This window comes from Lagopus muta, chromosome 1 (genome assembly GCF_023343835.1).
Source record: "Lagopus muta isolate bLagMut1 chromosome 1, bLagMut1 primary, whole genome shotgun sequence".
Taxonomy (NCBI): Eukaryota; Metazoa; Chordata; class Aves; order Galliformes; family Phasianidae; genus Lagopus; species Lagopus muta.
The window spans coordinates 50,259,326-50,270,101 of NC_064433.1; the positions used below are offsets into that span (position 1 = coordinate 50,259,326).

The 10,776-nt window shown below is 47.8% G+C and overlaps 2 protein-coding genes across 2 annotated transcripts; one reads left to right on the forward strand and one right to left on the reverse strand.

Moving 5' to 3' along the window:
- Nucleotides 1-2,605: 2,605 nt before the first annotated feature.
- POLR2F (RNA polymerase II, I and III subunit F) lies at nucleotides 2,606-6,173 on the reverse strand. The gene is made up of 5 exons (XM_048958950.1): nucleotides 6,065-6,173; nucleotides 5,857-5,926; nucleotides 5,646-5,776; nucleotides 4,079-4,150; nucleotides 2,606-2,795 (listed from the first exon to the last, which is right to left on the reverse strand). The coding sequence occupies exons 1-5, from the start codon at nucleotides 6,082-6,084 to the stop codon at nucleotides 2,705-2,707; spliced, it is 384 nt and encodes a 127-aa protein (XP_048814907.1). The 5' UTR covers nucleotides 6,085-6,173; the 3' UTR covers nucleotides 2,606-2,704.
- Nucleotides 6,140-10,711, forward strand: C1H22orf23 (chromosome 1 C22orf23 homolog). The gene is made up of 6 exons (XM_048958937.1): nucleotides 6,140-6,344; nucleotides 6,512-6,574; nucleotides 7,467-7,652; nucleotides 8,418-8,552; nucleotides 9,404-9,504; nucleotides 9,820-10,711. The coding sequence occupies exons 1-6, from the start codon at nucleotides 6,248-6,250 to the stop codon at nucleotides 9,922-9,924; spliced, it is 687 nt and encodes a 228-aa protein (XP_048814894.1). The 5' UTR covers nucleotides 6,140-6,247; the 3' UTR covers nucleotides 9,925-10,711.
- Nucleotides 10,712-10,776: the final 65 nt, after the last annotated feature.

The following is a 10,776-nucleotide window of genomic DNA, read 5'->3' on the forward strand; positions in this document are numbered from 1 at the left end:
GCTAAAACTCAGCCCATGCCATGAAGAAGAGCACTACTTTGCACGTACTTCACCCAAGAATTTCTGTATCTTCATTATTAATTATCTACAGGAGTGCAGAGTTTCTCCTCTCAGTTCCTCATCTCTAGATGATACTCTGATGTATTGATCTCTGATGTATTTTGGAAAGCAACCATTTGTTTCTTTGTAGAAACTCAACTCCTCTTGTTTTCCAGAGGTAAGAACATAAATACACACATACAGAGTATGGTCAAGAATAGAGGTATGTAACCTGTTGTTGAAAGAAAACATGTTGGTCATCAGATCCTACGAGTTCTGAAGAGTTGAGGAAAGAATACGTGCAGGGGATATTGGTCTGCCTGAGAACATCTCTCAAGGCCAATGGGAACAAGACAGAATTACACTGAATAAAAAAACTCCACAAAAATTACAAAATAGGTTCCAAGACTTCAAAGCATGATCTATTCTGTGAGTTTATGTTCACTGAACACTTAATAGGTGAGCAGAATAAGCAGAAGGTCTAGGAAATGCAGAGCACTCCGCACAGTTTGGATGTGGTCCTTATAGGGCCGATGGCTTAATGACATCTAAGAACAGTGATTCCAATCCAAATAATTCCATGCAAAATAGGACTGTGACCACTCAGTGGAGAGGAGAAATCTCTACCCCAAACTGTGGGCTGTAGGAAACTATTGCACCGCTGAGCAGATTCATGTGGAGGGGATAAAGGGAGCCATGGCAGAGCTAGAGCAGGAGAGCTGATCACAGGAGTAGAAGAAAGACAACAGTGTGGGTGAACAGAAGACTGGTAGAAGAAAGTACTTAACCATACACATGTACCCTTTTCCAGTTCTTCAAACAAAGAAAGAGGGCTCCACATCAACCATTCTCCAGTGGAAGGGGATGTCTCCTCTCATCCAAGAGTGCCCCCACAAGTAGAACACCGCTGGTAACAGAGGGGTTAACCAATCCTCCTGCAGCCTAGAAGGAGCTGGCCCAGCATCCTTCCCTATCCCTTTAATCGTATCTGATACAGATGCAAGGCTGGGGAGGGGAGGCGGGCAGGGAACAAAGAAGCCATTTAAAAATAAAAAAAAAAAAGGACAAGAAAACGACCCCCGCGCTCCATGGCGGACGCCAGAACGATTGCACAAAGGCACCATTTCAGGGCTGAAATTTCACCACACCAACGTGATTAAAGGATTCCACAGAGGGTGGGGGGAGAAGGCTGAAGGCCACAGTACTGCAAATTAACCTTTTCTTAGTAAGGATGGCCTGGATCAGGAAGCACTTGCATTCCCTGGGGTCAATCCCCTTCCCACACCTGCAGGCATCTCCATATCCCCCCTCTGAGCTTTTTGCCCACAGACCCACTCTACTCTTGCATTCTTGCCTCCCCTCCTGCGCACACTGCATCCCTGCACAAACCAACAAAGGAAGGGTGGATGGGAGGGTATTCTTACAGGGAGCAGTAAGAGGATGACATACATGGCTGGTTATATGAGCTAAGTTCCCAGGCAGGTGCATTCACACTCCCGTTGGGATATGGATCCACACATACAGCACAAAGAATGCATGCTTCAAACAAGCACAAACTAGGTGGAAAAATCCTCCCCAAAGCTCTGCAAAGAGAAAAACAATGTAAAGCAGAAACAACAGGTGCATTTTTTAATAAGATCACCTGCTACAGAGACAGAGTGTTCTGCTCCAGAGCTCAGAGGAAGAACCTGGGAGCAGAGACAATTAAGACATGAAAACCAAGCAGTAGCTGGCTGGAAGTCCTCCCACATTTTAATGCATCCACCTAACTTTTTGATTTCAGCAAAGGGCTGCATTTTTCTTTTCCTTGCACATCAGAAGTGAGAATGAAGGGACCTTAATGGGACAAATCACCAATCTGTCATCACGCTACAGATTACAGAAAAGGACTCTAGAATTTAACTATTGCTGTGCCACTGCAAGAGCTTCTGGTGTTCATGTAAGTGAAATGCCTTGAGAGAACCCATGCACAAAGGACCACCAGCTCCACTGCACATCAGAGAACAGCAGCACGAGTGGCAAGAGGGGCAATTTAACCTACAACTGCTGAGCTAGTAGGGCTGTCACTGGCGACTGTGCTTCCGGCTGGGGCAGTGCCACTGAAAGGGGATCCCCATCACTGATAAGCAGCAGGAGCAGGGAAACAATAGGTGATTTGATGAGAGCTGCTCTGCGATACTCCTGAGAAGACCCACAGCCAGCACTGGCCAGAGAGGAAATTGGAGGTTTCCACAGCAACCTGCTCAGGGCACAAAGGCCCAACTGTCTAGGGAGAAGGAATGGAAGTGTCTCAGCACTCCTGTTTTAAGAAGGGCTGGAATCTTTCTGAAGCCAAAGTACCTGCAAGATCACTTCTGTACAACGGCCCTTTAATTGGCTGTTGGTCCTATAACCAGGGAGGAGCTGTGGTGGAGGCAGTTACTGTACTCTTTACCCCAGATAAAATGTATGGGCTGCTCAGTTGGAAAAAAGGCTGCAATGAAAGCATAGTGCTTGACTCGCTAATATTAATAAATAGGGCCCATGCAGACTGACACAGAATGAAATGGTAACAACCGAGCCGGCGTACAGGAGAAAGAATTTATAATTTATTTATACAAATATAAACAAAAATAGAAACATCTGCTGGAGAAGGAAAGAATCAAAAGCAACAGCCAGAGGCCGATCAGTCTGTGATAATTAGCTCATCCACACCCCAGTCCTCATAGCTCCCATCAGGCAGGTAACGACGGATGATGATAGGAATCTTGCGTGCTCTGGAGGGAGGAGAGAGAGGTGAATAGAAATGCCACAGCCTTCACTATGCCATTTCAGCAGGCAACGGCACTGCTGACTTCAGGAAGCTCATGGTAGACCTATGTAGTACTGGTGATTTGGAAAGTCTCAACAAAATTCTCCCTTGTAGGTGCAAAGCACTGAGCATCTTAAGCCTCAAAACAATCAAAGACTGACAGGAACACAGCATCTGCTAACAGCAGTTCCAATTGGAAAGCAAGAAAGCACTGAATACAATTTGACTTAGTGGAAGCAGATTTAAGAGCAAAACATAATTAGATGGTCCAGAATCTAACCAGAGGATCAGGTTTAGAACCATATCAGACCTGAAAAGTAATACAGCGCTTCAACGATCACATCCAGAGCTGCTGTTTTTCCAAAAGCAGCTTCCTCATGCCAAGAATTGCAATTTAGTTCTGGCACAGCACAGGACGCCACTGTATTTTGTGTCACACCCTTTCTAGAGCACACACTCAGATGGTGACCTGAACCAACTTAGGCTGAACTTGGGAGATCTGACTGGAACACAACCCATAGAGGTTTTGGCAACGGTAAAGGGAGCTGTAATAGATGTAAAGTCTGCAAAAGCAACTGCAATGCTCTGAGCAGAGGGACAAATCAATTCAAGAACGGGAATTAGTAAGTAAAATAATCCAGTTACTCTGGTGAAGGATACCTGCCTGTGACATAGTAATCTGCTGACCATACTGGCAAACTGTGGGCCACTCTGCTGGGGGCCTCTAAGTAGTGATTTAGAAACTACGTGTTCAGTGACAGAAGAGGAATCTCTCCATAAGCAAGAGGTGCATTTCCTGCTAGCACAATAAGCCAAGTATCAAAGGGTGCAGTGAAACAACATTCTTATCAGTCTCCACATCACCACGCTGACCCTAATTTTATTTAAGCCAGCAATTCATTTGAACACAGAAGTTCAGAAGGCTGCTTCAAATCAATTCCTTTCAGGGAATTAAATTGGTTCCTTATGGGGATCTTGGGTTCTCATCATAGAAATGACTGATATACAAGAGGTCAGAGCACTGCTCATCATTAGGAATTTGCAAGAACTCCTGGGATGGAAGTGAGCAGCTGTGGAGAAGGTACAAGGTGGGAAAGCAGAAGTCAACTGCAATATTCCCTGTCGTTGATGAAAAAGAAGGTTGTCTTGGAATATAATGCATGGAATAAGTTGCTAAGTGCTGAGATAAGCAGACGATTGCTTGCTTTACAGAAAACAATACATACACTGCCAAGGGCTGGGACTTACTTGAGTTCTTTCATGGCAATCAGCAACGGGTCTGTCTCTCCTTCCAACTCCACCATCACAGGTGCACACATCCTGGGAAAACATCAACAACCATTTGAGAGAACACAGGAAGAATCACAGAAAGACAGAAGGGACAGCTAAGCACACAACTGCATACTGCACTCTTATCCACTCTGGGAAGAAGGTTTTCCCCAAGCAGTTATGGACTGAGTTTTCATTTGAATGTTCCTAATCCACCCCTCATCCTCTGCTAGTCAGCTGGGACTTGAGTGCTGGTCAGATACACACCTGTCTAGTCTCACTGTGCTGTACTTAAACATGAAGAATAAGAGTAGATCTATAAAAATAAAGATTTGAAACACTATAAAATGGGCATCTGACTTGCTTGCATCTTCAAGGCTTCCTTCAAAGGAAAACGAAGGGTTAGATTTACGATGCACTCTATCTCTAGAGGGAAAAAACAAATGCATTTTGGTAAGGGCTGTAACAGTAGAGCAAGCACAGTTGACAATTATCTGTCTCAGTTGGCAGCAGAAGCAACAGAAATTCACGTTATGTGTGTGTAAGGCCACTGGGGGGCTGCTGCTGGCCTAGAGTCAACACCAAAAGCAGAACATGGAAGTGAAACAGATCAGGCACCAGTGTTTTGGATGAAACCTCTGGCGCTGGCCCATTTCATCTCTTCCATTCTTTTGGCCTGCCACCAGTTGAAAGAACGCACACAGAATTCCTTCCTGGAGTAATAACCGGGCAAAGAATAGCTCAGCAAAGTGACCATTAAGCAAAGATCATTTAGAATTTTCAGGGTGGATGCAGCTAAGTTAAACTCAGAAAACTCCTTTCAGCACAATTTCAACACAGTCTAATAATCTCACCTACAGGGCACTTCAAAAAAAAAAAAAAAATATATATATATATATATATATATATATCACAAAACTTTCTGGCATGCAATATTAAAACAGATCTGGACAGGTAAAAGGAAAAATTTGAGAGGAGCTAGCTTTAACAGTACTTAAAAGAGAATTTAAATGTTATTACTATTAGAAGTAATGCTTCACTATTCCAAATACTTAGCAAATGTACAGTTTGCCACAATAAAACCATATGCTTCAGACTTATGCCATTCCTAGAGTTTTTACAGCCTTGTGATAACAATTAATGATAATACAGAATATCCCTTCCTCAAAACTTAATTCTGTGAAAGTAGTTCCGAGCTTCCCAGCTCATGCTGGCTGCCTTACGAAAGGCAGAAACCAGAACCACAATGCCACGTTACCCACTCTGTTTGCCTGTGACCTCCGAGCTCATTAGAGTGTGTGAACATCTTGTTTTATAGGTACAAAACCCACAACGCCAGCTGGGGTGAGACTCAGAATTCATGTGTGACTAACAGCTTGCAGTATTGCTTTTCGCTGTTGACAGAGATGGTGATTCCCAAGCTCAACTGCCAGGCAAAGGATCACATGAGGTTTTAGGAAGAAAGGAAGGAGCTTTAACAGGGAGAGACGTTAGAAGAACGCAGTCCTACAGTAGGGATGGCTGGGATACAGATAAGAATACTCACGCTATTTGGAGGGCACGCGTGCCCAGAACTCTGGCTCGCTCGTACTTGGTCATGTAGGGGGTGGTGATGCGCTTCTGGTTCGCTGCCTGTCGCTCTCCGGAGGGGAGGATCTCCACGTTCTCCTGTCCCTCCTAGGAAAAGCACAGCACCGTTAGAGGTCGACTGAAAGCCCAGAAGCAGGCCAGCCGGCCGGGTCCTGCAGAGCACGCACCTCTTCTACGTTCTCCAGATCATCCAGCCCCTCGTCTTCCTCCACATCATCGAAGTCATCCCCATCAAAGCTGCGGGAAAGAGGCAAGCACACATCGCACAACGCGCCGAGGCCGGGGGACACGACCCAGGCCTGGGCTTAGCGTTGAAGCCGGCGGTAGGCCCAGGCCTTGATCCCAGCCCTCACACCACCCCAGCCCCACTCTCACTTGTCCTCGTTGTCCGACATCTTGCTCCCTTTCTCCCCGGCGGAAGTACGATTCACTTCCGGTCGCCCGACACGTGACGCAACGTTTTCCGGAAGTAGCCCGGCGGCGCCGTTGCCGCGGAGACGGGACGCCGCTCTGCCCGCCCCGATCTCTCAGCTTCTTCTCCCAACGTCGCCACCAACCATGGCCTCGTCTTGGTCGTCTTGGTCGTCTACGGGAAGGAGATCAGCGGGAAGAGGCAGAGCCCGGTACAGCCCCGAGACCTGGGAGGTGCTGAGAGGTAACGGGTTTTGCGGGAGGGAGGGAAGGCCCCGGGAACGCGGGAAAGGTTGCAATGTGGAGCAGTCAGATAAGTGCTTTTCCCCCCATGCTGGCTTCTGTCCTGGGCGCTGTGGGACCCGGGGAGCCCATTGGGCTGTGTGGTGACACGTAGCTGCTGTTTTTCAGCCCTGATGGAGGAGTCGAAGCTGACGAGTTTCCAGAGGCGATGCCTGATGGACTGCCTGAGGCGTGAGTGGTGCCCACCTGCAGCTCCTTCCCCAGCACTGTGGTGAATGGCTTCTGCTGCTTGCACTGAGGGATGGCATTCACCTTCTGCTTGGTTGGGGAGATGCGTCCTGTTCTCTCCGTGTTTCTTGTGGGTGCTCATTGAGATGTCCCCAAGGGACTTGATGTGATGGTGTGAGGTTTCTGTGGAACCAGGATTCGCAGCCTGGAAGGTCACCTGCGTCCTGGGCCGCATCAAAAGAAGGGTGGCAGAAGGGTGAAGGGAGGTGACTGTCACCTTCTGCTCTGCCCTTGTAAGACCCCATCTGCAGTTCTTTGTCCAGGCCTGGGGCCCCTAACACAAGAAGGATATGGAGCTGTTGGAATGGGTCCAGAGGAAAGCCACAAGGATGCTCAGAGGGCTGGAGCACCTATCCTGTGAAGACAGGCTTGGGGAGCTGAGCTTGTTTGGCACGCAGAAGAGAAGGCTCTGGGGAGACCTCACTGCAGCCTTCCAGTACTTGAGGGAAGCTTACAAGAAAGATGGAGACAGACTTTTTACACTGTATAATGGTGATAGGACAGGGGGGAACGGCTTTAAACTAAAAGAGGGGAAATTTGGTTTAGGTATTGGGAAGAAATTCTTCACTGGGCGGTGAGGTGCTGGCACAGGCTGCCTAGAGAAACTGTGGGTACCCCATCCCTGGAGGTGCTGAAGGCCAAGTTGGATGGCCCTGGGCAGCTTGACCTGGTGGATGGAAGCCCTACCAATGACAGGGGCTTGGAACTGGGTGGGCTCTAAGGTCCCTTCCAACTTAAGCCATTCTATGATTTTATGATCTTCTGCTGGCAGTAGGCTGGAGCCACTTGCTCAGACTCCTCTGTCTGACATCAGTATGTTGGGTTTGTTCTCTAGGGGGAGATTCTCTGCCCCTCCAGTGCCACCCCACCTCCAGCCAAGAACTAGTGCCCTCACCTCCTGCTTCCTTCCCACCATGCCGTCAGCCAAGCAAGCTGTCAGCTAAACCCCATCTTCGGCCTGCTGAGGTCTGCCGGGCAGGAGATGCCTACACCCGAGAGAAATTCAAGCCACAGGCAAGGCGTAAGTAAGCAAGCATTACAGATAAATAAATTGTGCTGCCCAGTTCTTCTCTTTCGCTTGTGTCTAACACTTCAGCACCCTTAGGGAGTGTATAGGAACTGCTGAGCCACAGACTGAACCTCTGATTGATCACCTGAGGTGAGCAATGAGTCAGCCACAGGAGCACAGCTGAAGGCAATTCACCTGTGCTGCCAGAAGGGGTGGAGCCAGGCTCCATCTCTCCTAGACCTAATTAAGAGCTGGCTACCAGGGGGGAAGGATCTCTTCTGGAGATCCAATTTGCTGGAGTTTTTTAAGTGAGCCCAGAATACATGTAAGCTTTCTATCTATTCTCTTTTTGTTATCATAATCTGCTTTGCCTAACTCTCTTGTTTATTTTGTAATTATAGCATCTTAATATTCATTGATTATACAGGGAGTATTCTTAATTATTCTTCAAAGATGCTTAAAAAAGAGACCTCTGAGGGAGTGCCTGCTGCAAATGCTCACAGAGTTCTGCCTGCTGACTATGGGGACAGTAGGTGACAGGAAGTCACATAACCTTGTGTAGCAAGAGAGTACTATATAATTTTCTACCTTGTAAACATGGGTGGAACTTCAGAGGTCAGATTGGTTTGCCCTTTACTATGTGTAGCATGGTTCAGTCTGGGGCTGCACCATCACTTACATCATGCTTTTTCTGCTATTAGCAGCAAAGCAGGGCAGGCAGCTCCTTGCTGAAGGGACACACTGCTAACAATTCATTTTTATCCATGGCATTCACAGGAGATTTGGAAAAGGAGAAGCAGAGGCTCCAAAATATCTTAGCAACTGGGAAGGATGTGGTGGAGCACCGAGCAAAACAGAAACTGGTTCAGACAAAGGAAGAGGAGATGCCTGAGCTTGACCGCTTTGAAGAACGTATGTCTCTGTGTGATCTGGAGGAAGGCACAGGGGTGGCCTGGGCAGCTGTGCCCTCCAAGGGTTGGGATGACAGGCTTTGCAGCCACAAATCTGAAGCCCACAGTGAAAGGGCACAGATGCCAGGTTCCACAAGGAAGGACTTAACTGCTGAGATGCTGTGATCTGGCCTTGCCTGCAGAAGTTATACTGCAGTGGTTTTGTTGGGAGATGCAAGCTGTCTAGATTGCCCACACAAGACAAACTGGTGGCAGAGGAATACCTAGTGAATTGCTGGGGTAGCCTGGGCAGAAAGCCCACGTGCTGTGGATCCTTTCTTCAGCCAGCTCAACTCAGTGTAACCATCCTGACTGTGGTTTTGGCTCTGTTTACTTTGACTCCAAGATCAGTGCAGTCACAGAAGTAGAGCTTAAATGCAGAGCAGGATTTTAGCAGTGGTGTACTTTGGCTTGCAGAGTATTCTGGGATAACACAGCTCTGGCCTATCTGTCTCTGTACACGAATCTCCTGTGTATGTGAGCACTTCAGCCAGCTCTTCCTTAACCAGGGCAGCACAGATTGACTGCAGCCTAATAATGAGAATTGCCTGTACAAATTGTCTATTGCAAAGAAAAGCGGGATGTGGAAGGGAGCTGTGCAGGGGAGAAGGGCTTCCACAAAAATGTAAGGGACTGTCAGAGTGTTTTGGTGGCCTGGGCAAGACGTGTAGGTATCAGAATAGATACCATTCCTGTCTCGTGGGGCCACTGTTCCAGCAGAACTAGGGCTTGAGGCCTCACAGCCAGATGGAAAGGTGTTTTCTTGCCTTTCGGCTGGATCCTGTTTCCACAGTGTTTTCTCTTGTCTGTCAGTGGTGAATGAAGTTCGGGAGAGGAGGGAGTTCCTGGCAGAGATGGAAGCCCTAGGACAGGGCAAGAAGTATCAGGGAATTATCTTCACTGAAATCTCACAGGTATGTAAGACTCTCAGCAACAATGGTCCCACACTGTGCCTTGAGGGCATCACCCATGTCAGAATCTTTCAAGCAGTCTCCCTCTGACAGCCAAGCGGGAAATAGGTGGGGAGAGTTTGCTTTTGCAGCAAAAAGCAGGCATGAGTTTGAGAAATCAGGTAGTGTGATTTTCAGCCTTTCTTTCCACATCTACATGTAACTTAATCAGGGAAGGAGAACCTTTGTTCCTGGAGCTGACAAAAGAAAAAAGGAGAGGGGAAAAAAAACTGCTAGTCCTGGCATTCTCACTCAGCCCTTCCCCTTTGTGCTTCGCAGAAAATACGGGAGATGGAGATCATTGACAAGAAGAGAAGTGAGGAAGTGAAAGAGATCATGACAAAAGACTTTCCTAGTGGGAACAAATCTGGTGTCCTCGACTAGGCAAGGGAAAAAACACAAGTGCAGTTTGTTCCCAACTCTTCTCCCAGGCCCTGGGCATGGGTGTCTCAAGGCCTGGCCTGTGCCTTGCCCATCTCCTAGTGGTTCCCCCGAAGAGGGGGCAGTGTGACCTGTTGCCTAAAGCCAGAAGGGAGGAACGATTTGTACACAGCTTGTAACAGAAGCAAGCTGCTATAAATCCTCCCCACGCACTGGATCCCTTCACACTTTACAACCTTAAATAGATGAAAACACAGTAGCAGCTATTAAAGCACGACAGAGAAGAGCCTCCTTCTGAGTCTGCATTGTTTCAGAGTACAGCACTCTGCACAGCTGAAAACATCACCCCTTCTCCTCCATCTACCCAGAGGCAGAGGTTTATGGTGGCAGTACACTGCAAACATCACCACCCACGTCTACAACCCACTCCAGTCCACGTGAGCCTGGGAATGGCTGTGTTGACATGTGTGAGGAGGAAGATGCAGTCGCCTGGCCTTGCACAAATGCGAGCCTCCAACATTATTGCAGGTCAGCATGACTGCATCAGCAGACTTCTCAGCAGCAGCTGAGCTGGGCAGGCACTCAGGAACACAGCTGCAGCATGGGGGGTTGGGGAGAGGGGATTTCAGCCTGGAGCATGTTGATCTTTGCAGCAGGCTTGCTGTGGTTTTTTGGTTCCTGAAAGCATGGTATGCTGAATAGCCATCAGCTTCCCACAGAGCCTGGAAATGGCTGTTGACTCACCAGGCTGAAGCATGATGCCCCTTTATTCCCACATAAAAACCAGCAAAATGAAACTAGAAATTAAGATCCCATCATCTGCTTCTTAGCAATACTCGTCAGCCACTCCATAAG

Excerpts from the sequence above, each read along its gene's own strand:
- POLR2F (XM_048958950.1), bottom strand. The coding sequence starts at position 6,084 with ATGTCGGACAACGAGGACAA. Across the intron at positions 5,777-5,856 it reads ATCTGGAGAACGTAGAAGAG|GAGGGACAGGAGAACGTGGA; the intron begins GTGCGTGCTCTG and ends TGCTTTTCCTAG. Across the intron at positions 4,151-5,645 it reads ACGCGTGCCCTCCAAATAGC|GATGTGTGCACCTGTGATGG; the intron begins GTGAGTATTCTT and ends ATGTTTTCCCAG.
- C1H22orf23 (XM_048958937.1), top strand. The coding sequence starts at position 6,248 with ATGGCCTCGTCTTGGTCGTCTTGGTCGTCTACGGGAAGGAGATCAGCG. Across the intron at positions 8,553-9,403 it reads GCTTGACCGCTTTGAAGAAC|TGGTGAATGAAGTTCGGGAG; the intron begins GTATGTCTCTGT and ends CTTGTCTGTCAG. Across the intron at positions 9,505-9,819 it reads TCTTCACTGAAATCTCACAG|AAAATACGGGAGATGGAGAT; the intron begins GTATGTAAGACT and ends TGTGCTTCGCAG.